Here is a 25,985-nt window from a genome sequence, read left to right on the forward strand (position 1 = left end):
AAGCGGCGAGGGCAGCGGTACGGCAGCCGGGCGGGGACAAGGAGCGGGGGAGGCGAAGCGAGGCGGGCGGCGGCGGCGGGGAAGATGCTGGAGGCGGCGGCGGCCGAGCAGCCGGAGCTGGACCCTGAGGACTTGGTGCACTTCTCGGTGGGCGATTTGCCCAGCCGCGGTTATGGCGTGATGGGCGAGATCCGGCGGCAGGGCAAGCTCTGCGACGTGACCCTGAAGGTGCGGCCCGGGCCGGGGGCGGCGGGGGGCGGCGGGACCCCCGGCCCTCACACGGGCTGAGGGACACCCCCGGGCCATGCTCCGGGGAGAACGAGGCAGCTGAGGTCCGCACGGGCCGGTTTGGGGGGCAGCTGGGAGCCCCCTTCGGTGAGGGGTAATGGGGCTGAGGACCCTTGGCGGCAGATGAAGCTTGAGGGACCCCCCGGCAGCCCCTGTGGTGGGGACGAGGCGGAGCTGAGGGTCCCCTCGCAGCCCGGTGCTCAGACACCAGCTCCCAGCCTCCTGAGTGGGTCGTCGGGGGGTGTTGGGCCTCCTCAGGTGTGGGTGGGGATCTCTCTGAGGGCTTCTTGGGGGTGAGGGGGGTGCAGAGCTCCTCCAGACCATATCGTGTCCAGCTCTGGGCCCCTCAGCTGCAGAAGGACAGGGAGCTGCTGGAGAGAGTTCAGTGCAGGGCCAGCAAGGTGATGGAGTGGAGAATCTGCCTTGTGCTGAAAGGCTGAGGGAGCTGGGGCTCTGCAGCTTGGAGAAGAGGAGCCTGAGGGCTGAGCTCAGTCATGTTACAAACCCATCAAGGGTGGGTGTGAGGAGGCTGGAGCCAGGCTGTGCTCAGGGATGGCCAGTGACAGGACAAGGGGCAACGGGGACAAGCTGCAACAGAAGAGGTTCCAAAGCAACACAAGGAAAAGCTTCTTCCCTGCTGAGGTGAGGGAGCCCTGGCAGGGGCTGCCCAGATGGGCTGTGGAGGCTCCTCCTCTGAGACATTCCAACCCAGCTGGACAGTCCCTGTGTGCCCTGCTCTAGGTGGTGCTGCTCTGGCAGGGGGCTGCACTGGATGAGCTTTGCAGGTCCCTTCCAGCCCTTGAGATTCTGTCATTGTGAGACACCCTGCCTCTGATGCCACCACTCACCTGGGTGTGAGGTGGGAGGTGGAGTCTCTCTCTCCCATGGGACCATCATTTTTTTTTCCAGCAAGCAGAGAGATTCAATAAAATGCCATGTTTTGGGAAGAAACAGGGCTCTCCAGACCCAGCCTTGTGTTTCAGTGGTGGTCCTGGCACTGAGGAGTGCTTTGAGAGGTCACACTGTGGACTATAATTGGTGCAGGTTTATGGACCAACCTCTGCTCCAACCCATGGGAGAAGGATCCTTTACCTTTATCTTGTAAGAACATCAAAGAAATAACCTATAACCTTGGTAAATGCTCAGGACTGAGTTCCTGGCTCTGCAGGGCTGAGCTGGAAGGGTTTGAGAGTGGCCAGTGCTGGGCAGGAGGTGCCTGAGTCCTTCAGCCCAGGAGCTCACGGGCAGGGGAGCTTGTTGTGGGATGGGTGAGACCTGCAACTCCTGGGATGGGTTGAGTCATTCCCAAATTAACTCTGAAGCTTTAATTAAATGTCAAGGTGTTTCTGTGCCTACTCACACTGGAACTTTTGACTTTCCTGCCTCTGAAGAACAAAGAGCCAGCGAGGGCTGTGCCTGTCGTGGACACGGCTGGAGGCAGGATTGGGGTGCATCCCTGGGCTACTTCATCCCCCCTAGAGGAGCTGTGGCCTCCTGGAAACAGGGGATTACTTTGCAAGCTGGAAAATGCTCGTTGTGAAGAGCAGAGCTGTACACTGATCCCCCCTGGCAGAGGCTGTACCTCCCATGTACCACAGGCTGCAATATCCTTCTGATGAGGAAAAGCTGCAGGAACTGGGGCTGTTCAGCCTGGAGGAGAGAAGCCTGAGCTCAGGGGGCCCTTAGCAGTGCTGCTCAGTCCCTACAGGGTGGGTGTGGAGAGGCTGGGGCCAGTGTTTGCTGTGTGGTGGCCAGTGCCAGCACAAGGGGTACCAGGCACAGGCTGGCACACAGGCAGTGCCCCTGGCACAGGAGGAGAAGCTCCTTTGGTGCTGAGGTGAGGGAGCCCTGGCCCTGGCTGCCCAGAGAGGGTGTGGAGGCTCCTTCTCAGGAGGTTCCCAACCCCACCTGGACACGTTCCTGTGCCCCCTGAGCCAGGGGAAGCTGCTTTGGCAGGGACTGGGGCTGGATGAGCTCTGCAGGGTCCTTCCAGCACCCACCATGCTGGGATTCTGTGCTTTAACATGGGGGTGACAAAACTCCCCCTGTGGTGAGCCCTGGGGAGGCTGCAGCTCCAGGGCTGTGTCAGTGCTGGGCCCCTCACTCACTGCCACAGGGACACTGAGGGGCTGCAGCGTGGCCAGAGCCGGGCACAGAGCTGGGGAAGGGGCTGGAGCACAAGGGGCTGGGGAGGGGCTGAGGGAATGGGGGTGTTGAGCCTGGAGAAGAGGAGCCTGAGGGGAGACAGCAGCACTCTCTGCAGCTCTCTCACAGGAGGCTGGGGCTGGCTGTGGAGGTTTAAAATCTATTGAGAGATGTCTCTGTTGCTCTTAAGTCTGCGATTTCTCCGCTGTCCTCCTTGATTCTTTATTGTACTGAAGACAGATTCCAGCAGTGACTGATCCATTTGGCAGAGTGCTGACAGTGTGTTTCCCTGTTGGTCCAAACAATCTGTCTTTGCCTCATACACACAGAATCCAAAGCATTTTTGATTCTCCTCGTTGTTTTGAGTCATCACATCAAAATATCCCTCCTCGGTGCCATCTCCTCAGCGCCTGTGGCTACTGAAGTCATTGATCAAATCTATTGAATGATTCAGGCTGCTGAAGGACAGCAAAGCCCCCTTGTCCAGTACAGAGTGTCCCCTCGAGCTGCTGAATGTTTAAGAAGTCCTTTTTCCTTAGCTGGACTCTGGAGGTGCCTTTGAATCCCTTCAGCACCTCGAAAGCAGCTGACGCAAAACGTGCTCTTCCCTGACCTCGCTGGGGAACGCGCAGGGTACAGCTGTAAATCCAGAAGGAGCCTGCCAAAGGAGTTCTCTAGCAGGGTTTTGTTTGATTTAAGGATTTAAGTTTGAGTGCTTCTGGCCCAAAACACAGGTAGGAAGAGGACTGAGAGGCATTTCAGGTCTCCCTGAAGGAAACGGTAGTCACACCACCGAAGTGAGTTTGTTGCCCTGTTTTTTTCAAGCCTGCTACTTTTAGTCTGTCCCATCAAGAAAGGAAAAAAAGCTGCCAAATGCCACTTTGGGCCAGAAGTTGGATTCCTCCCAAGGTGGCTGAAAACAACAGAGCAAGGAGCCTTGCTGCAGCACAGTTGGGGTTTGTAGCAGCCTCTTCACCGCTATCAGCGCTGGGGTCAATGGCTGGAAATGATTCTCCCAGCCCACAGAAATGTTTGCTGTACAAACAAGCCTAAAATTGTTAGGAAGTGTCAGCACTGGTGTGTGTTTGCTTTAATTATTCCCCTCATGAGGACAGGGCCAGCGTTCATCCAGGAGACGGGAGGGGCGGGATTTGTTCTCCTTTCTCTGCAGGCACCGGTGCTGCCTCAGTGGATGGCACCTGGCTTTAGGCACCATTGAAAGCAAGCACTGATGATTTTGGCTGGGCTCTCTGGGTGCTCCAACTCTTCTTACTCAGCTTAGGGGAATCTAAGTCACTGCTTCTTGGGATTCCCCCTGTGCAAAGCCAGGTTTCACGGGGCAGGGAGCGAGCTGCACGTCTTTCCGCTGACTTAAGAAGTGTTCCTCTAGAGCCAAAGCTCCTTTGCTCACGGATGGTCAGGGCTGTGGGTCTGAAACATCCTTTTCTGTCCTTGTCTCTTAAGTGGCTGCAGGTCAGAGCTCCTTTTGACAGTGATCACAGGCATCCATCCTTTCAATCTCCCTCAAAAGGTTTAGCTGAAGAATATGTTGGAATGGTTTGGTAGACACAGATATAAACTGGAGGGAGGAGGGAAGCAGGGAGACACACCTTAGTCTGTGGTTGGTTCACTTTCCTGTGGTGAAAGTAGGTTTTTTTTGCTTACTAAAGCCCAATTTCTGTTGCTGTTTTCTCCCAGGAGCACTCAGTTGTGTCTCAGCATGGCCTTGTCTGCTTTAAAGGAAAACCCAGCAAGCCTGCCAGTGTAACCTGGCCTGGGGATGTTACAGGAACATCTTCCAGCTGACTCTGTCCTTCTCTCCTCAGCCAGCACCAGTGGTGTTGGCAAAGGTGCTGGTGCTTGTATCTGTGCCAGGGGAAGGCCAAGCCTAGAGTAACCATCAAGTGTGCAGAAAGGAAGTGTCTCTCCTGTTGGGTTCTTTACTGGTGGGGTTTGAAGCTTTTGGCTACAACTGTGAGTGTGTCAAACAGTCTGAAGACTGGGAGACTTCAAACTGAGGGTCTGGGGCTTGGACTCTGTGTGTTGAGGTACAATCAGTGTCCCACAAAACCAGCCATTCTCTATACTCTGCCCCTAGGGCCAAGCTGGGAGTTCCAGTCATGGATTTAAGGTTGAATCACCCAGGTTTCTCAGGCCTGAAGCAGGCTGTGAGTGGTAAAGCCCCTGTGTGCACTCGTGAGAGCTTCAAACTGAAGGTGCTGAGCAGGACCTGCCCTAGGGAGGTCTCTGGGTGTTACTGGGCAGCTGTTGTTGCAGTTACCAAGAGCTGGGCTTCTCAGATGCAATCAGTGAGGTTTGATCTCTGCCTCCACCCATTTTCCCCCCCCAAAAGCTGGGTTATCAAACATTTTCTTGCAGGCTGTCTTCATCTCGGGAGGCTTTGGGGGTTGTTTTCTGGCTGCGTCGCTCACAGCGCTGTCACGCTGCTGTGCAAGCACCGCTCCTCCTGAGAGCACTTCACCCACAACATCCCCAACTAAACATGAGCTAAGAGCCTCCAGTTATATCTGCTGTCAGCACTGCCCTTGATTTTACCTTCCTGGTAGAAACTCATTAGCTTCTCCCTAAGCTCATTGGGTGAGAAAAGCTCCACAGTAAAGGTTTGGACCCTCATTGCTTTGGTTTCCTGTACACAGCAGCACAGCTGAACCTTTCCCACTTATTTCAGGGTGGATTTGCAGCCTTGTTTTTCTTCTCTGTGTGTGTGTGTGTGCATCTCTGTATATGTGTGTGTGTGTGTGTGCTCAAACCATTTTAGAGCTGTGAAATGCTGCAAAGTGCAACGAATTTCATCTCGCTGAGGAGCGGAGGTAACGGGGGTGTTAGTCCTTGATCTGGAGATCCTGCTCTGCTTTTTAATTGCAGGAAAGAAGCTTCTTGCTGTTTGTGTTCTTCCTGAGCATTGCTGTTTGTGCTCTTCCTGAGCATTAGGGGGTTTTTTTGAGGACAATTATCCTCTGGAGATGAAAGCTGCCTGGGCAGCTTTGTTTTGTGCAGTTTGCGTCTCTCTGCTTTAGGCCAAGGTACAAATGCTCTCTGGGGACACATCACAACTTGCTGGAAGCCTCTGGACTGAGCCACTCCATAAAACAAGGAAGCAATATTCCTCCTGCTTCTTCATTGATAAATCTGGGATCTCTCTAGTGTCTGCTCGTTGTGATCAGAGCCAGAGGAGAACCCAGAGCCAGGATCCAGTGATCTTGGCTTAACCTCTGAGGAGGTTTGTGCCTTTCTGAATCCTCAAAGAGCCCAGTTAAGGCAAGCTCCTCTTATTACTGCAGCTCCTTGTTTGGTTTTGAAATGCACAAATGCCACATTTCCATGAGTAACTCAAAGATTAATTACCAGAGTCTCACGTAAAAAGCCCAGCACAAGCTGAAAATCCCGCAGAGGCCGCGTGACGTGTTCCGTGTCTGAACTGGCCTGACAGGTGAGGGTCCCTCTGCCTTTTCTCCCCTTCTCATCCCAGCCTTTTCTTGCCAAATCAGACTCCTTAAAGCTAAACTCGAGCAGATGCAGCCAAGCTGCTGCCAAGCAGGCACAGAGGTGGAGGAACCCTCCCTTTGTCCCACCCTGGCAGTTGAGTGGAATTCCAGACAGCTGAGGCCACTTGCCTCACTCATTTCAGCAGGGTCCTTGAAAGCCTGGTGCCTGGCTGCTCTGCAGAGAGTAGAGCATGTTTGTGAGAGCCTGAAGGAGAGAGGAGCCTGGGGGAAGAGGGAATTTCTTTCTGTTTGAAGAGATGGTAGATTTTAAAACACCAGGTAACCTGTTGTGTGTGTGAGACCTTCAGGTGAAGGATCTCACTGAAACCTTATCATACAGCAGTAATGAGCTACTTTGGACTATGGATGGGCAGCATCAGTGCTGTTCCCCTTGTGTAAAAGCTGAGTATTTCTAGTGCTTTCTGGACACTCAACCCGAAGTGTTGGCAGAAGCCACACGTTTCTGCACTAAGCTTTTTGCACCGAGCGTGGCAAAAAGGCTTCACTGTTACTTCCAAACCCTCTGGGGCTTGTTTGCTTTCCTTAAAGCAGAAGCTGTGCTGCAGTTTCAGGTGGGCTTCAGCAACCTGGGTATTTAAGCTGGGGCCTGGCAGGGGCACTGGCAGACACTTCTTGGCCAGTTTGGAGCAGTAAACTGGGGTGAGTGAAGGGCAGAGCCGGGGTGTTGTCTGTGTTGCCGCAGGGGTTGTTGGAGTACAAGGGAGATTTGGAGTTACTGTTGGGAAGAGGAGGCAGGGAATGTTTTGGTCAGTGGCCATCTGAAGATGAGCCAGCAGCGTGCCCAGGGGGGCAAGAAGCCAGTGGCAGCCTGGCTGGGATCAGCAGTGGGGTGGCAGCAGGAGCAGGGCAGGGATTGTCCCCCCTGTGCTGGGCCCTGGGGAGGCTGCAGCTCCAGGGCTGTGCTCAGTGCTGGGCCCCTCGCTCCCTGCCACAGGGACACTGAGGGGCTGCAGTGTGGCCAGAGCCGGGCACAGAGCTGGGGAAGGGGCTGGAGCACAAGGGGCTGGGGAGGGGCTGAGGGAATGGGGGTGTTGAGCCTGGAGAAGAGAAGCCTGAGGAGACAGAGGAGCACTCTCACAGGAGGCTGGTGCCAGGGGAAGTCAGTCTCTGCTCCTGAGTGACAAGAGTAAAGAGCCTCAGGTCTCACCAAGGAAGGTTGAGATTGGAGTTGAGGAACAGTTCCTTCCCCCAAGGGCTGTCCCAGCTGCCCAGGGCTGTGGGGGAGTGCCCAGCCCTAGAGGGATCCCAAAGCTCTGGGGCTGAGGCAGTGCTGGGGCAACCATTGGACTCCATCAGCTTCAAGGGCATTTGCAGCCTCCACCATTCTGTTGCTCAGTGAACTGGGGTTGCCTGTGACTCAAGGACCTGCAGCTATTGGCTTTGCCAGTCTTTCAGGAGTGTGAAGAGGGCAGGGCTGGAGGCACTCTCCTCAGGATGATTCCTTTGCTCTTCCTCCATTCAAACAGAGGGCTTGGGGTCCAGCAAACCAGTTGGAATCCTTTGAGTTGGAAGTGAATGGTCTGGGAATGTGTGTGTACATGCAAAAGGAATGTGCTTTCTGGTTCCAAACAACTAGCTACCATTCCATCATCAGGCCTCTTAATTAGTCTAGCTCAGACAAGTGTCTGACTTAATGGCATCAATGTTGGCTTTGCATACACCAAGCTTGATCAGAACCCTTCCACATCTCGTGTGTGTGGGAAGGGATGGGTGGACAGGAAAGGTGTTTGTCTGAATCTCTGAATTTTGATCCCAGGTCTCTTAAGCTGTGCTGGTTTGTTAATCTCCTGGTGTTTGTGGTCAGAAAGGATGCTTTGCAAGCAGTGGTTCTCTTCTTGTTTCTGGGAAAGAGTATCCTTTGCCTTGAAAGAAGAGCATCTATAATCATGGAATCCTCAGAAGGCCCCAACAGCTCCATGTCCTTCTGATGTTGGCCTCAGAGCTGGAGGCAGTGCTGCAGGGGGGTCTCAGTGCCCACCCTCCTTGGCATCCAGCCCAGGGTGCAGTTCTAGGTGGAAATGATGTGTGGTAAAACAGCACACCTTTGCATAAGGGTGGATATGAGGTGTTTTGCTCAAGCTGTGTGGAAGGGGTGACAGCCCTGCCCAAAGGACTCATCCCAGGCCTCTGCCCAGTGAGCTTGCAGATGTGGAGTTCCTGGAGTGTTGCTCTTTGGTAGTTGTATAAAAAGCTAATTGTGGCTTAGTGGTCTGGATGTGATGAAGTGTGTGGTGGTTTCATTCGTGCCTGGAGACAGGCCTCAACTCAGGCTCAAAAAGCAACAGACACACTTACTGGTGTGGAGCTCAAGTGCAGCTCCTGACTTCCCTGACACCACAGGTCCTGCCATGAAACAGGCTGTTCTTGCAGACAAGGGCTTCCACCTGCAGCTGAAAGCTGGAATCCCCCACCAAGACTGGTTTAGAGATGACACAGTGAGAGGGAGGCCAAATACCAAGTGGCACCCCGGAGGTTTTGAGGCAGTTTGCCCCGCGAGGCCAGGGAGATGCCAGTGCTCTGGGTTGGTGCCATCCTGTCCCTTGGACACCTCCATCCTGGGGTGCATGCAGCAGTATGTAACCATAAAATGAAGATCATTCCTTGGAGTCAACTCTTGGATGCAAATGGAAAGGGCATCAAGTTCAAGGGCTGCATGGCTGGGCGTGAGCTGCTCTGTACAGCCAAGCCGAGCAAACCGTCCTCACTGGCTGCACTTAGGAGGACAAAAAGGGGATTTGTCTCAACCAGACAAAGCTTTTTCTGTGCTTTTATGTTTTGCTGGTACTTCTGGAATTAGTGGGTAGAGCTGTGATGGGTTTTCAGCAACGGGAGAGCTGTCAGTGGTAGGATGACATGGTATCAAGAAGGGCACAAGCTCATTCTCACTCTGACTGATGTGACTGTAGCATGACTCCAGCATTGGTCAGAAGAAAGGGAGATCATTTGGTTCTGGAGGTAGGGAGCAGTGTTTGAAGCAGGAGATGCAAGGATGAACTGAGGGCACATGCACTGTGTGTCATCCCTAGAAGGACTTTTCATCTTCTGCAGGAAGAACAGGTATTGTCCTTCACATGCAGCAAGAAATGTAGTTGCTCCTCCAGGACTTGCCTTGAAGCACTGGTGGTATGAATGTAAGCATAACTTCTAGGCCAGAGATCCCAGTTTATAAATGTCCCTTGAGGACCCATCATTAGAGGAGCAGGTTGAAAAATAAACCAAGGAATCACAGTTGGGTTTTGTTTCCATCCCAGGACAGTTTCTGTTCTGATGGCAGGGCGGATCAGCTCTGCTGTCACTGCTGACAGGGGCCAGACCCCAACCTTCCCTTGCTACTACAGCAGAAAAATGATTCCCTTTTTGTACAGCTGAGTCCTGGTTTCTTTCCCTGATCAGCAAGGTCAGGTGAGCCCCAGCACAAGGGAAGCAGTTGGGAACTCTGGGGCTTTGTCCATCAGCACCCCACACACAAATGGGGACTGAGCCTTGTGTGAGGAGCTGAGCTTTCTCCCTGCAGGTAACACAAATGAACTCTGCTTGCTCCAAACCTTGCCTTGCCTGTGCAGGGTTGTCCCCAGGGTGGCTAATGCCCAAGGTGAAACCCTTTCCTTATCAAAGGGTTAGTACCACACTGGGGGAACAATCCCATCCCTTGGAGCTGCCAAGCTCAGGGCAGGAGGGGTGGTGCTGCCCAGACACAAGGTATTTCATGCCCATGATGCTAGAGCTCTCATTAACCTGGCAGAGCTCTCATTAACCTGGCAGGAGCCTCACTGAATTGCTGGAAGTGTTTGCTCTTGTAATGACTGGCTGCATTATGTATAATGAGGTTGTTTGGTGGTGGCCCATCACGAGGTGAGATCGCAGCAGTGTGTCCCCGACACTGAGCTTCAGCTCTGCTTGGCAAACTCTTGCACACTGCTACAATCCATTGGATTTGGACTTGGAGACAGGGAACTGCTGGAGAGAGATAGTAGGAAATGGATCATGTTCTTTCCTCCTTCTCAGGAGGTTCCCAAACCCTCCTGGACACGTTCCTGTGCCCCCTGAGCGAGGGGAACCTGCTGTCGCAGGGGCTGGGGCTGGGTGAGCTCTGCAGGGCCCTGCCAGCCCCCACCACTCTGGGATTCTGGGATCTCCTGCCTTCTGGTCCCTTTCTGCCTTTCCTAGGGAGAAAGCCAGGCAGTGGAGATGCAGTTTAATATGTTCACCCATCAGAGAGTCAAGGTCAGAAAAATCTCAGGCTTGTGCTGTGAGGAGGTCACAAAGGTCTGGAGCTACAGCCTGAACTCCTCGGGAGGAAAAGGGCAGGTGGCTGCAGAGGGGATCTGTCTCTGGTCCTTCATCCCCACCCTGAGTGACAGCACCATGGCACGTGGAGAAATGCAGCACTGAGAGAGGACAGGGACTCTGATTGACCTTGAACTTGGCAGAGGGGGCGAGGGAAGCTGAGCTGTGAGCTGCTCAGGGGTTGGGACATCCTGGGGCACTGCACACTGGATAAATCCCTGCCACTGTGGAGATGGCTCCGAGACACATATCCCCTTTAACACTAAATCTGTTTGAAACATGAACCTCCAGCTGGTTTTGCTGCTGTACCCCAACAGAGGGCTGCTTCTCCTTGTTGGGGAAGGCTTGTTTTGAGTAACACAGCCTTGCTGGTATTAGCTTTAGTTCGAAGGTGAGCTTTGGCTGTAATTAGTTTCCCAAAGGGTGAAATGGCATTTGAAGAGCTGGGTTTGATTTATTTGGCACATTGTGGTTTTGGGTTGGAAATGAAGTTCAACTCCCAATGTTTTCCTTGCCCACTCGACCAGGTTCTGCTCAGCCTGGATGGGAACACCCACACAAACCTGCCTTGTAGTCTAGAAGGTGTATGAAGCCAACCTAAGTATTGCAGTTGGACTCACTTCCAGGCACCAGCACGTCTTTCAAAATCTGATGAGATATGAGACTTGTTCCTTCACCCCATTTCAAGCCAGGGAAGTGCTGAGAGCCAAATGCAGCTTTTGTGTGGTTTGGGATGTTTGAGACCCATGGGAAGGGGTTTCCCTGCACACTGCCTGCTCCTGGTTGGTGACTCCCAGAACTGCAGCTTTGGTCCTTTAGATGAAACATGTTCAGAAGAAAAACCCTCAAAGAAGAGTGAGAGAAAATCTCCTGGAGTGTTTAGTCAGCCCTTGCCCAGGGAACACACCTCTCTTGTGCTGCAGGCTCCGTCTGTGGGCATCTTGCTTTAGCAACAGTGTCTGTCCCCCAGCTCTGAACTAACAGCAGGAAGGCTCAGACCTTGCTCTGCATGTGGCAGCCAGGAGCTGGGGAAGGAGCAAGGACAGGTCAGGTCCTGCCACTGAGCTCCCTGAGCCCTCCTGCAGCTTCCACCAGGTCTGTGCAAGAGGTGCAGCACTGAGATCAATAATGAGAGCCATTTCCTTAGCTTGGCTGGTGTTTATTCCTCATCTGGCTGGGCCAGGAGCTGCTGCTCTGGGCATGCTGGTGGGGTGGCTTCATCCTTGGGGTAGGAGGAGGAGCTTGCCAAGCAGGTCTGGTGTTCCTGAGCCTCGGGGCTGGAGCGTGGGCAGGCTGAGCAGCCAGTTGCAGTCATCATGTCAACCAAGGTTGCAGCTGGTCATGTGTAAACGTCTCCCCAGTGAGAAGTGTCAAACAAAGAGCTTCAGCAGCCAGGTCTCCTTATTTACCTATCTTAATCCTGTACCTCTTGTGCTTCTCTGAGGAGCAGGGGAGAGGTGAACAGAGGCAGGGTTGTTGGTGTGCTCGGCTGGGCAGCGAGCCACGGGGGGTGGGGAAATGCAACCCCCAGCCCTGCACACAGGCAGGTTTTGTCAGCTCTCAGGGGTGTGCAGGTACTCCAGCTGCTTCCTTCTTCCCATGGGCTTTTCTTATTCAACTCAGGGTATTTATAAGTGTTTTTAAACATCTGGTGTTGGAGAGGCCAGGCCAGAGTTGGTGCTTGTGTGCAAGAGGCTGTGTAAGCTGGGTGGGGATTTCTGCTCAGCCTGCCATCATTACTTGTGGCCCTGAGCTCAGTCCCCTTTGACCACAGGCTCCTTTGTAAGTCCCAGCAGTCTCAACTCCTTCTGCCAGAGGTTCCCCAGCTTGCTGCATGCACACAAGGAAGCTGCCAAAGATTTTGTGTGTTGAGGGAACATGGGCTGTGCCCACCCTGTGCTCCAGCACTTGCTGCTGTAGCACTAGTGGAGCTGTTGCCTTAGCTTCCATGCTCACCCTTACCAGCTGGCTGCTGTAAAATACCCATCCTCTTGCTTTCATTGCTTTATTCTTTCCTGCTTCTTCTCTGGAACATCATCTTAGCCAAGCAAACCCCTTTATTCCTGCCTCTGCCCCCACCATGATCAGGCTCCTGCTCAGCAGCCCAGGAGCTCGTCTCCTGCTCTGGCTGCTGCCAGGAGCTCGTCTCCTTCTGCTCAGTGCTGGCAGAAGTGGAGGTGAAGCCCAGCATAAATTCATGACTGACCTAGCAGGGAAGGGAACAGAGCAGCAAAGGATTTGTCACAGTTCTCAGGTCTCAGAGCCTCAGGAGTGTTTTACATGTGGTTTGGGGTTAGTAGAAGAGAATGATACTGACTTTTACCCACCTTGAGCTGACAAGTCACCATACAAATACATGTGTGAGGGTTTTTCCATGAGCTGGAACAATCCCTACCATTGCACTTTGTGCTTTTGCTCTGGGCAGATGAGAACTCTGCAGGATCCAGGACAGTGGGGTTTGTGCAGGGACACTATGGGCAGGAGCTCAGCCATGCCTAAGCTAACCAAGACAGTCACAAGGCTCTCCAAAAGTGGTCCTGCCACTGCCAGACTTCTTCTCTCCCAAGAGTAAAGTCCTGGAAGCAGTTTGACTGCATGTTTGCAGCACTCTTTTAAATGGGGAAGCTCAGGCAGAGCAGCCTCGGGGCAGCAGCCTGGGCTGACCACACGCCCAAGGTCTGTGAGTGCCAGTGGTCGTGCAGGCAGGCACACACAGCCAGCAGCTGCCTGCTCCAGCTGCCTCCCCAAAGGTGATGTAACAACAGCATCTGTGGCACTTGAGAGTGCTTTTGTTTAAAAAAGGGGGAAGGAGCCCATCCCACTTGCTTGCTCGTGTTCAGCTCGTTTGGGTCAGCAGAACAAAGCTCAAAGGGGAGAAATCTTGCTTAAGTGAGGGGGGGAAAAGGGGAGAATGGACATAGAGTGGTGTGAGTCAGGTTAGGCTGGAAACTAGGGAAAACATACACCAACAGAGAGATGGGAGGCAGAAGCTGTTCCCTGGGTGCTGAGGCCCTGGCACAGGCTGCCCAGAGAGGCTGTGGCTGCCCCAGCCCTGGCAGTGTCCGAGGGCAGCTTGGATGTGGCTGTGGCTGGGGTCAGAGTGGTGATGTGGGATCTGTGATTGCCCCTTTGGGCAGCATGTTATCCAAAGCAGGGCCACGGGGGAGCAGTTCCTGCCCCCAGCAGCTGGGAGGAGCAGATGTGGGTGTGAAACCTGTGCATGCAGTAGTTTCTGCAAAGCTGTGGTCCTCTGGGCCTGGCCCTTCTCTGTTAGCAGCCTGGAGACAGCCTGCTCTTGGGCTCTGCTGCCGTTTTGCCTTTGCCTGGCTGAGCACTCATGTCTCACGAGGCTGGAGTCAGAGGTGGAGTGAGAAGCTGGGATCTGAGGCAGGCTGCTGTCTGCTTTGCAAGTGGAAACGATCCCACTTGCAGCCCTCGGTTCCTGCAGGGATGCCAGAGCCGTGCTACAGCGGGCTGTGTGGTTGGTGATGGGTGATCTGATCTTTCCCCCCTTCCCTTTCTCTCTCCTTTCAGGTGGGGGACCATAAATTCAGCGCTCACCGGATCGTGCTGGCAGCTTCCATCCCCTACTTCCACGCCATGTTCACCAACGACATGATGGAGTGCAAGCAGGATGAGATTGTCATGCAGGGCATGGATCCCAGGTACCGTCCTGGTGAGGGCATCCACGGGGCCCACGAGCGCTCCCTGGGCCTTGGCGTGGTGCATGTGTGGTCTGAAAGCCCATCCTCACTACAAGAGGGTTCTTCCATGAAGCCCTTCCAGTTGTTTCTTAGCCTTGCCTGTCTGGTGTGTGGGTGTGTGTGTGTGTGCAGGTTGCATCACCAGCCTGTTGCAGCTGCCCTTCCCCGAGCTCTAACAACCACTGTGGACAGTGCACTTCGTGCTGGTGGGTGTGCCAGTGGGCTGCAGGGCTTCCCTGCTTTGTGTGAGGTTACAAATGGCCTGAAAATAAGGCCATGCCTTGAGGAAATGATCACCTTTCCTGGTTTAACTGGGAGAGGCTGGAAATGGGGAGAAACTCCAGAGCCTGGCTGAGCTCACGTGAAGAGGTTGTGGGGGAAGGATGACACACGGCCCAAGTGTGACTGTCAGGTTGTTTTGCTGCCCCTTTAGAGCAGGGGCAGGGCTCTGTGAACCTCAGCAGTGAGCTGGAGGAGAGGATCCAGTCCAATCCCCTCTTGGACTGGGAGGGTGAGGTCTCAGGGGAGACCTCGCTCTCAACAACTCCCTGACAGGAGGCTGTGGCCAGGGAGGAGTCAGTCTCTGCTCCCAAGGACAAGAGGAAACAGACTCACATTGCCCCAGGGGAGGTTGAGATGGAGACTGGGAAGCACTTTTTCCCCTGAGAGGGTTGTCAGCCCCTGTGCCAGGCTGCCCAGGCCATGGGGGAGTGCCCAGCCCTGGAGGGATCCCAAAGCCATGGGGCTGAGGGCCATGCTCTGCCTGGTCCAGAGGGAGACAGTGGCATCAGAGCCCGGCCTTAGCTCCATGAAGTGCCCCAGCATTGCTCCATAAAACTTTCCTGGACAAGTTTTCCCATGGATTCAGCTCAGCAAAGTGCTTTTTCAGTGTTGTGAATGGCACTCGAAAGAAAATCCTTCTTTTAGCAGTGTCCCCTGCTGAGTTCAGTGTGACTGAGTTCTGCCCTTTCTCCCCCTTGTTTAGTGCCCTTGAGGCTCTGATCAACTTTGCCTACAACGGTCACCTGGCCATAGATCAGCAGAATGTCCAGTCTCTGCTCATGGGGGCAAGTTTCCTTCAGCTGCAGAACATCAAAGATGCATGCTGCACTTTCCTCAGAGAGAGGTAAGGGGTTGTCTTTGGGCTGTGCTTACTGCTTCCCACCAGCAGTTCCTGTGCCACCTGATCTAGGGGAACCTGCTTTGGCAGGGGGTTGGACTGGATGTTCTCTAAAGATCCTTCCAACCCTTACTATTCTAGGAGGTGCTACAGCTGGGGCATGATACAGGGCCTTAGCCAGCATGGGAATTCATACCTAGAGTCAAACTGAGTGAATGTTTTCCCTTTGTAAGAGTTTTCTGTCTGGTCACCCACCACAGTGGTAGCACCAACAAACCCCTGGCCACTGTAAGAGGGGAGGAACAAAGGGACTGTGCCAAGGAGCTGGGCAGGAAACTGTGGCAGAGCCTTCAGTTGGTCCCAGGTTTTCAGTTGCTGGTGTTTGGCTGGAGGATTGTTCCAGCAGCATGATCTGGAAAGGGAGAGGCTGGGCTGTCCTTTGGAAGTGCACCACACGCAGCTTCAGATCCTGCCAAGGAACTCTGATGGATTTCAGTTCCCCCCCTCAACCCTTTCCCTGCTTGATTCCTCTGCAAGCTGTTCAGTGCATTCCATGGCTGATGTTAAACATCCCTGCCCAATAAATGGAACATCTCAGCCAGTTCATTTGCTTTAAATCAGAGGTACCCTAAAACCACAGGTTGAGGACAAAACGTGTTTGTGAAGGGGTTTCAGCTTTCAGCCCCTCTGCATCCTGACTTTCTGCAGTAGGATTACTGAGAGTTCTTCTGTGCAAAACAAGCCCATTTCAGCTGAGGTGCTGGATTTGACACTGAGCTGGAAGGAGATGGCTTGCATTGATCTTCAAGTCCCTGCTAGCTTTAGGTACTTGTGTCTATTATGTGGGTGAAGTGAGGTGATTTGGCTTCTCAGATTTAACTGCCACAGTTCTCCAGCAGCATCTGGGTGTCCTAAATGAAGTCCTGTCAGTTTTGATTAATAAGAAGAAAACTGGTGGACTCTGAGCTCCAGTTCTTAAATGGAATTTAAACATGGGATATTTTTAGGCCCATAGTGCTGTGACCAAACCCTGAGTCATCCTTGTTTGAAAGTTCCCCCCATCAACTTTCCCCAAAGTAGAACACAAGCCATGTCACACCCTCACATCCATCTGGGCTCTGCTGTCAACACCTGGACCTGGGTTTTGTAGACCATTAACCAGAATCCACCAGGGTTCAAGGTATATTTCCCCACATGGGTAGTGTTTAGCTTTGGATCTGAGGGTTAGTGCCACGAAACAACACAACTATCAGCCCTTGTTGAAGGGTGACATGGGCTTCTGGTTTGGGTGTGAGTGTCCAGGACACAAACCTGTTCTGTAGGGCACATGGCTGGATGGAATATCATCTTCTCCAGCTCCTGCATGCTGCTGAGCAACTTTGTGCCGTGGCTGTTTGGCTGTGCTGGGATCTGCAGAGGAGCTTCTCACTGTCCAGCCTCCAGCTGCAAAAGCATCTTTGGCAATAAAGCCTCCTTAATTGCAGGAAATGGCTCTGTGAAGCTGCACAGATGCTGTTCTGGAGTACTGAAACAAGATGTTAGATGAAAACCAGAGACTGGCGGTTGGTATTTGCACAATGTGCTTGAATCCAGCCTGGTGTCCAATACTGGAGTTAAAAAGAGAAGGTGCCAGATGCACAGCCCAGGCACCCTAAGGTGTAGGAGGAAGGGATTGCTGTGCAAAGCCTCTCACTTCCCCTCAGCTGACAACCTGCAGCCTTCAACCAGAGCCAGATGAGTCTGTCCAGTGGCTCCTTGGACGTTTTGAAGCTGTGGTTTCCACCCTCTGACCCTGCTGAGGATTCCTCTTCAGATAGAGAGAGATAACACTCATCAGGGAGCTGGAGCCGTGGTTGAAGAGGGCACAGCTGTGGCTCTCACTGCATCACGTATCCTCTGGGGCTTGTGTCGTGTCACAGAAGGAATCACAAGCAGGTTCAGTCCTTCCATTAAACTGGCATTCCTTTTGCTCTCCTCTTCCTCCTCTTTCCCAGGCTTCACCCCAAGAACTGCCTGGGGGTGAGGCAGTTTGCAGAGACGATGATGTGCGCGGTGCTCTACGACGCTGCCAACAGCTTCATCCACCAGCACTTCGTGGAGGTGTCCATGTCCGAAGAGTTCCTGGCACTGCCTTTTGAAGACGTCCTGGAGCTCGTGTCTAGGGATGAGCTCAATGTGAAGTCTGAAGAGCAGGTGTGTGCCTGATGTAGATCTCAACTGAGGCAGGTTTTTTTCTGTCCTTGAAGGGTTTCTGGTTGCTTGGGAGTGGAGTGGGACACGACCCTACTCCTGGGCTGAATGAAGCTGAGATGTCCTGGCATGGTGGGGACACTGAGGTGCTGTGAGGACTCCCTGAGCCTGTGCTGCTGATGTTATCTTGCTCTGAGAAATGCCTGCTAGAGTTTCTCAGACCATAGATGTTAATTAAAGTAGTCATGGAGGCATCCAAAGCAGGGCAGATGAAAGGTGCTTTGAAGAGCTCTGCCTCTCCAACATCTGCAAAGGCAGCCTAGAGGGACCAGCTCAGCTCTAGACATTTACTGTGTAGTTATCCAGAGTGAACAGATGGATCCCTCTCATCCAAAGCCTCTTCTGGTTTGTCACAGCACCATTCTGCTTCTTTCTTCTCCTGAAGACTCCTAACACTACATAACCAAGGGTTTGTGTTCTGTCCCACCTCATCTGCCAAGACCCTCTTCCCAGCTCCCTCACCTCCCTGCAAATGTTCCCACTGAACATACTCTCACGGGACAGGAGATCAGTCTTGCTGCAGACTAAGTTTGAGACAGAGAAAGCAGCACCAAAGCCAAACCCTGGGAACCTGAGCATCAGATGAGCCCCTTGGCCCAGCGCAGAGCATCGCCACTCCATCCTGGAGCCGTCTCACCCTGAGATCAGGGGAAGAACTTGATGAATCTGTCGTTTCTTTTCCATCAGACAACTGGCAGCAATAGGAACTTGATCAAAAACCCAAGGCAAAAGTCTCAGTGTGCCCAATTACCTCTGTTGTGCAGGTGTTTGAAGCTGCCTTAGCTTGGGTGCGGTACGAGCGAGACCGGAGGGAGTCGTTCCTCCCCGAGCTCCTGTCCAAAATCCGCCTCCCCCTTTGTCGACCCCAGTTTCTCACTGACCGTGTGCAACAAGATGACCTGGTGCGCTGCTGCCACAAGTGCAGGTGAGCTGTGGGACGTGGGGGGAGGAAACCAGCCAGGGGATGGGAGCAGGAGTGTGCTTGAGCAGTGTGAGAGCCTGCAGCCCTCTCTTGCTGTGGGCAGAGCGCTTCAGGGAGCAAAGCGGCTTCCCTGGGTTACACCGTTGCCTCCTAGAGGTGTCAGGAGGGGGAAAGTCAGTTAAATCTGCATCTGAAATAGGGAGAATTCATCCTATCAGCCAAGCTCTGTGATGAATGGGCTTTGGTTTCAGGGATCTGGTGGATGAGGCAAAGGATTATCACCTCATGCCCGAGCGGCGCCCGCACCTCCCGGCCTTCAAAACCCGTCCCCGCTGCTGCACGTCCATCGCTGGATTGATTTATGCTGTTGGGGGCCTCAACTCAGCAGGTACCTTGCACATCCTCTGCCCACAGTGGGGAGAGCCACAGTGTTCCCAGAACTCCAGCATGGTGGGGGTTGGAAGGGCCCTGCAGAGCTGCTCCAGCCCCTGCTACAGCAGCTTCCCTTCACTCGGGGGACACAGGAACGTGTCCAGGTGGGGTTGGAAACCTCCTGAGAAGGAGCCTCCACACCCTCCCTGGGCAGCCTGGGCCAGGGCTCCCTCACCTCAGCACCAAAGGAGCTTCTCCTCCTGTCCCAGGGGCACTGCCTGTGTGCCAGCCTGTGCCTGTTACCCCTTGTCCTGGCACTGGCCACCACACAACACTGGCCCGCAGCCTTTCCTCCTCACACACATGTTCCATCCCCTCAGCACCCTGGGAGCCCTCACTGGCCTCTCTCCAGCAGTTCCCTGTCTCTCTGCAGCTGGGGAGCCCAGCACTGGGCACAGGGCTCCAGCTGAGGCCTCAGAGGAGCAGCACAACCTCCCTGGCCCTGCTGCCCACACTCTGCTGGATGCCCCCAGGCTGCCATTGGCTTCTTGCCCACCAGCCCACGCTGCTGCTCATGGTTCTCTGCTGCCCACCAGCACTGCCAGGTTCCTCTCCTGGAGCTGCTCTCCAGCAGGTCCCCCCCAGCCTGGCCTGGGGCAGGGGCTTGTTCCTGCCCAGCTGCAGGACTCTGCCCTTGCCAGCTTCTCTCAGGTGAAGCTTTGAGCCATTTCTCTGTGCAGCATTTTGACACTCAGGGTGGCTGTGCCCATTGTTTAACAGCTAGAAATTCCATCGAGGTCAGGTGTATTTAGAACAGCTCTTCTTGCACATCCTAAGCAGAGCATCTTGAGCTTGGTGTCCTCTCCTATAACAACAAGCAGAACCTGGAAGTATCTCAGTCCTGTTGGGCTTGTGGGATCATGTGTGCAGAGCCAATGCTCTCACATGAGCCACAGTGTAAAAAGGTGACAGAAAGTGTTCATAAAACTCTGCTGGAACTTCCACCAACCTGGGAGGTGGGATCTGGACAGGAGGTGTATGTTGGGCACTGCTCCATGGGCTTCACACTCATCACAAACCCCAGGTCCCACGGGGAAGTCACCCTCCAGGACGCAGCCACCAACCAACGTGACACTGCAGGGCTCTGCTGCCCCTTTGAGGTGATGAGGCCCCACTTCCACAGCTTAGGACTTGTCAGCTCTGCTGCTGCACCACCACTCTCTGGGCCCGGCCATCAGCCAGGTTCCCACCCCAGGCATGGTGGCTCCAGCCAAGCCACGGGCAGCTGGTTCCTCCAGGAGGAGGCTGTGGCAAAGGCTTCACCAAAGCCCAGGCTGACACATCCAGCCTTTCCCTCATCCACTGGCTGTGTGGCCCTGTGATGGAAGGACATGAGGTCGGTCAGACAGCAGCTGCCCTTGACAAAGCCACGCTGGCCGGGCCTGAGCCCTTGGTTGGCGCTGGAGCGGCGCTGGCTGCCCCGTGTGCAGCCTCGCCCCAGGGCGCTTCCTCGGGCCTCCCCCTTTTAATTTGAGTAGCAAATTTTTATGCAGGCGACTCCCTGAACGTGGTGGAAGCGTTTGACCCCGTTGCCAACCGCTGGGAGAAGTGCCAGCCCATGAGCACGGCGCGGAGCCGCGTGGGCGTCGCGGTGCTCAACGGGCTGCTCTACGCCATCGGCGGCTACGACGGCCAGCTCCGCCTCAGCACCGTGGAGGTCTACAACCCAGAGACAGACTCCTGGAGCAAGGTGGAGAGCATGAACAGCAAGAGAAGGTGCGTGTGGGATCTTCTGGGGGAGGTTGTAGGGCGGTGGGAGGTGTTGGGTGGGGGTGGAGCGGCTGGGTGACGAGTGGAGCAAAATGATGGTGGGGGTTGGAAGGGCCCTGCAGAGCTCATCCAGCCCAACCCCTGCTACAGCAGGTTCCCCTCGCTCAGGGGAACATGTGAGCAGGTCACTGAGCAGCTCACCTTGTGCTAGGAGGTGCCAGTTCTTGCACAAACTGCCCAGCTCTGGCTGGACTTCTGGGGGTTTATCCCTAGGGATTGTGTTCCTGAGCTTCCATAATGGCAATTCCAGGGTGTGATCCCAGTCTCTGGCCTGAGGCATCCCATTTGATCACCTTTTCCAGCCAAAGATGTGATTTACAAGGTGTGGTGACAGGGGCAGACACCTTGCTTTGATGAGCTTTACCCCTGACAGCAATTAGTGAGTCTCTCCTGAGCCACATCCCTCAGCAGTTCTCTCTGACCCCCAGCACTGGGGAGGTCTTTCTGGGCAGCTGCAGTTTCTGGGATTTTCACCCATGAGCTGGGTCAGATTCTCTCCCTCTGTTGTGTTTTAATTCCTTTGACCAGGGACACAGGGTGTGCTCGTGCCACAGGCATCTTTCCCAAGCGCTGAGGCTCAGAGCTCGGTTGGGATTGAGCTGCTGAGCAGGCTGGAGGGTGAAACAAGAGGAAGAGGAGGAGGTTTGTTGGGCTGAGGAAGGGGATGGGGCCTGAGGCCTCTCACGGGGTCATGCTCTTGGTTGCAGTGCCATGGGAACAGTGGTGCTGGATGGTCAGATCTATGTATGTGGTGGATACGATGGGAACTCCTCCCTCAGCTCCGTGGAGTCCTACTCGCCAGAAACAAACAAGTAAGAGCACTTCATGCCCCTCAGGTATCCCTCAGTCTGCTGCCAGGGAGGTGCTGGGCTGTGGCACTGCTGGGCACCTGGGCTGGAAAAGAACAGGGGGAACAACGTGGAATCAGAGACTCATTTCAGATGGATCTTTAAGGTCACGGGGTCCAATCCCTCCCCTCACCTTGCCCAGCCCACCACTGACCCACGGCCCTCAGCCCCGGGGCTTTGGGGTGCCTCCAGGGCTGGGCACTCCCCCAGCTCCCTGGGCAGCCTGGCACAGGGCTGACACCCCTCTCAGGGAAACAGTTCTGCCTCAACTCCAATCTCAACCTCCCCTGGGGCAACTCCAGCCCCTTTCCTCTTGTCCTGTCACTTAGAGGAGACTGAGCCCCACCTCACCACAGCATCCCTCCTCCAGAAGTTCCCTTGGATGCAAGCAAACAAACCACGTGTTCAATAACACAAGTGGTGGAAGGAGTTAGGGGAACCCAGCCCTAGAGAATCAGCTCCATCTGGAGTGACCCATGGGCTGTGTGCCTGCTGTGCCCTGCTCACCTGCCCCTTCTCCCACGCAGGTGGACTGTGGTGACCCCCATGAGCTCCAACCGCAGCGCCGCCGGAGTCACTGTGTTCGAGGGTCGGATCTACGTGTCGGGAGGCCACGACGGGCTCCAGATCTTCAACAGCGTGAGTCTGGGGCTGCTGCAGTGCCACAGGCTGGGGCACAGGGGCTGGAAACTGCCTGGGGGGGTTGGTGCCAGAGGCTGAAGATGAGCCAGCAGCGTGCACAGGGGGGCAAGAAGCCAGTGGCAGCCTGGCTGGGATCAGCAGTGGGGTGACAGCAGGAGCAGGGCAGGGATTGTCCCTGTGCTGGGCTCTGTGAGGCTGCAGCTCCAGGGCTGTGTCAGTGCTGGGCCCCTCACTCACTGCCACAGGGACACTGAGGGGCTGCAGCGTGGCCAGAGCCGGGCACAGAGCTGGGGAAGGGGCTGGAGCACAAGGGTGTTGGGAAGGGGCTGAGGGAATGGGGGTGTTGAGCCTGGAGAAGAGGAGGCTGAGGGGACACAGCAGCACTCTCTGCAGCTCCCTCACAGGAGGCTGGGGCTGGGGGAGGTTGGTTTCTGCTCCCAAGTGACAGGACAAGAGGAAATGGCCTCGAGTTGCCCCAGGGGAGGCTGAGACTGGAGCTGGGGAACAATTCCTTCCCCCAAGGGCTGTCCAGCCCTGTCCCAGCTGCCCAGGGCTGTGTGGCAGTGCCCATCCCTGGAGGGACCCCAAAGCCGTGGGGCTGAGGCCATGGGTCAGTGGTGGCTGTGGCTGTGCTGGGGACTGTTGGACTCCAGCAGCTTCAAGGGCATTTCCAACCCCAACCATTCTGTGATTTAAAATCACTTTATCCCTGCATCCCTTTGAGCTCTGGGCTGTCCCAGGTGTGTGCCCTGGCCTCTGCTTTCTGTGCCTGTTTGATGGCTTCAGTTTCAGAACCAGATTCTCTCTGCAACACGAGGCCTCCCCAAGGGGGTTGGTGGCATGAGGCCACCTGCCTCTTTCTCCTCTGGCTCTCAGCTCTCTGTGTGCTCCCTAGAGAACAACCTGATGCAGAACAGAAAAGACTGGTTCAGCAGTGGGAACACAAGGAGCTGTATGTGAGTGGGCTCTGACCAACGCTCTGCTCCCAGCAATGGGTCATAAAGGGATTGTTGGGAGCAGCAGTAACTATTTCTGCCTCGCTCAGCAGATCAGGGCAGGCTGCTGTGTGCAGCCTGGAGTGCTCCTGAGCCAAGAACCACAAAGCTGCTTGTCTGAGCACGTTCCTGAGCAGGGCAGGTTTGGAGCAGAGCAGGAGCCACTGCAGATGGGATCCATCTCATGGTCTCTCAAGAAGCACAAGAGCTGAAAGATGAGAGTTGCTTGTATTTCACCTTTCTGCCCCCTGAGGTGCCAAAATGTTCCATCTGCAAACACGTGGCAGCCTTGCCCAGCACTGGCAGAGCTGAGGTGCAGAGGGAGGGCAGAAGCCTGCCCTTTGCCACGGGGCAGGGGATGTGGGCTTGGAGGGTGCAGCAGTGGGGCCATGCAAGAGAGAAACTGACCAGGCTGAGCTGAAATAACAGCTGAAATAACAGCAACTCAACATGGTTTGGGTGTGAAGGGACCTCAAAGCTCGTCCTGTTCCACCCCCTGCCATGGGACACCTTCCTCCAGCCCAGGCTGCTCCCAGCCCCATCCAAGCTGCCCTTGGACACTGCCAGGGCTGGGGCAGCCACAGCCTCTCTGGGCAGCCTGTGCCAGGGCCTCAGCACCCTCCCAGGGAACAGCTTCTGCCCCCCAGCTCAGCTCAGTCTCCCCTCTGGCACTTGGGAGCCAGCAGCCCTTGTCCTGGCACTCCAGGCCCTTGGCCAAAGTCCCTGCCCATGTCTCTTGGGGGCCCCTCGAGGGGCTGGAGGCTGCTCCAAGAGCTCCTGGAGCCTTCTCCAGGCTGAGCAGCCCCAACTCTCTCAGCCTGTGCTCACAGCAGAGGGGCTCCAGCCCTGGCAGCAGCTCTGGGGCCTCCTGTGCACTGGCTCCAGCAGCTCCACGTCCTTCTGCTGGTGGCCCCAGAGCTGGAGGCAGCACTGCAGGGGGGTCTCAGCACAGCAGAGCAGAGGGGCACCATCCCCTCCCTCCAGCTGCTGCCCACACTCCCTGGCACCCAGCCCAGGCTGCAGGGGGCTTTCTGTGCTGTGAGCACACACTGATGGCTCACAGGCAGCTTTCCACCCCCAGCACCCCCAGTCCCTGTGCTCAGGGCTGCCCTCACCCCACTCACCCCCAGCCCGTGCCTGGCACCGCCTCGGGGTCACCTCTTTAGCACCAAGGCTCCCCGAACACCTTCCCCCCCCGTCCCCTGAGCGCTGGCACGTGTGTCCCCGCAGGTCGAGTACTACAACCACCCCACGGGCACCTGGCACCCCGTGGCCAACATGCTGAACAAGCGCTGCCGCCACGGCGCCGCCTCCCTGGGCAGCAAGATGTTCGTGGCGGGCGGCTACGACGGCTCCGGGTTCCTGAGCGCGGCCGAGGTGCTGAGCTCCGGCGCCGGGCGCTGGGACGCGCTGGTGCCCATGAACACCCGCCGCAGCCGCGTGTCGCTCGCCGCCAGCTGCGGCCGCCTCTACGCCGTGGGGGGCTACGACGGACAGTCCAACCTCAGCTCCGTGGAGATGTACGACCCCCGCAGCGACCGCTGGACTTTCATGGCCCCCATGGTGTGCCACGAGGGGGGCGTGGGGGTGGGCTGCGTGCCCCTGCTCACGCTCTGAGCGGGATGGGGGCGCTGGGGGGGCTCGGGCAGCTCCGCCGCTGCTCGCAACCGCACACGCCATGGGAAAGCGGACTCGAAGCATCCCCCTCCCTTGGCTTTTTGGGGGGGCTCAGACGTGCTGCAATGGGGGGGAGGGGCGAGGACCTGCTTCCTCCGCCCCTCGGGTTTCCCCCGAGGCGCCTCGTTGCACCATCCAAACGGCCTCTCCAACGACTCCAGCGGCGGCGCAGCCCTCCCCGGCCGCCCGGGGCTGGCCTCGGGCTCTGGGGAGGCTCCGGTCACACCTCCCCGAGCTTACTGAAACACCGCGGCGTCGCCGGCCGGCCCCCAGCCCCGAGAGGTGCTGCTGGCACGGGGCGCCCTGGGCTTCTGCGGCTCTGGGAGGGGGGAACGCGACCCCGAGAAACCTCCCCCCGGCAGCCGCGGGATGGAGAAAGCAGGAAGAGGAAAAAGGGGTCGGTTAAACCCTGGGCTGGCTTTAGCAAGGCTGGGGAGGAGAAGGGTGAAATGACACTAAGCAACAGGCTGAGGCTTTCCAAAGGGGAAAGGAGGTGTGAAGTGGCAGGAGGGCCCTGAAGTGCAGCCTAGGGCTGTGTTTCCAAAGGGGATGGCGAAGGGGCGGCTGCAGCAGAGCTGAGTTCAGGAGGGGCAAGAAAAGCTAGGTGTTGGGGGTGAGCACAGGCAGAGAAAGTCCCTGCAAGGACACGGGGTGAGCAGCTCAGCCTGAGGCTGGGGGAGAAAATCCCCAACCTGGGGCTTTCCTGGTGTGTTGCACAGGGACAGGTCTTGGGGGGGAGTGGGGAGGGAGGAGAAACTCCTTGGTTCTGTCCACGGAGCTCCCTGCCCAGGGAATGCTCCTCTGCACCCACTCCTCCAGCACTTCTCTTGCATGACCGTGACCCAGCATCCCTGCACCGCCCCTCTGTGCCCCCCTCAGCAAAGCCACCCCCCTCCCCGGCCGTGGGCACGCGGAGCTGGGCTGTGGGGCCACTAATGCCACTGGCCACAGCCCGGGGACAGCGATGTCACCCTTGTCGTGCCCCAGCCCAGTGCTCGGGGGCGGTCAGACCCGGCCCCTCCTGTGTCCTGGAGCTGGGGGGGAGCTGGATGGTGACCCCAGCCCCCGAACCCACCCCGCACCCCCCCACACGCTCCATCCCTGGCTCCCAGCGCCGCTGGCTGGGGTTTTACCTCTGGGTGTACATGTGGCTGTGGATATTTGGGTATATGTATATTTTCGGTATCTGAGGAGCATCTCTGGCTATAAATGTGACGTTTCGGTGTACAGACCCAACTCCTCTGACTGTCTGTCTGTCTGGCAGCGCTGGGGTCACCGCAGGGCGAATTCCCTGGGGGGAGGGAGGGTCCCATGCTGCTAAAACTCTTGGAAAAGGCCAAATCCCCCCTCCCCGAGCCCAGGACTGGAATCAAAAGGA

General features: G+C 55.9%; 1 protein-coding gene across 2 annotated transcripts; it reads left to right on the forward strand.

Moving 5' to 3' along the window:
- The first annotated feature begins 52 nt into the window (after positions 1-52).
- On the forward strand, positions 53-24,547 carry KLHL18 (kelch like family member 18). 2 transcript variants are annotated; one of them, XM_061996703.1, is made up of 10 exons: positions 53-228; positions 13,782-13,912; positions 14,937-15,077; positions 17,066-17,264; positions 18,086-18,246; positions 18,495-18,631; positions 20,154-20,391; positions 21,153-21,257; positions 21,821-21,932; positions 24,161-24,547. In XM_061996703.1, exons 1-10 carry the CDS (start codon positions 85-87, stop codon positions 24,545-24,547), a joined length of 1,755 nt encoding a protein of 584 aa, XP_061852687.1. In that variant the 5' UTR covers positions 53-84. The 2 variants fall into 2 exon arrangements, with proteins under 2 accessions (XP_061852687.1, XP_061852688.1); XM_061996704.1 differs by having other exon boundaries at positions 20,169-20,391.
- Positions 24,548-25,985: the final 1,438 nt, after the last annotated feature.

The sequence above is a fragment of the Colius striatus genome, chromosome 5, assembly GCF_028858725.1.
Source record: "Colius striatus isolate bColStr4 chromosome 5, bColStr4.1.hap1, whole genome shotgun sequence".
NCBI lineage: Eukaryota > Metazoa > Chordata > Aves > Coliiformes > Coliidae > Colius > Colius striatus.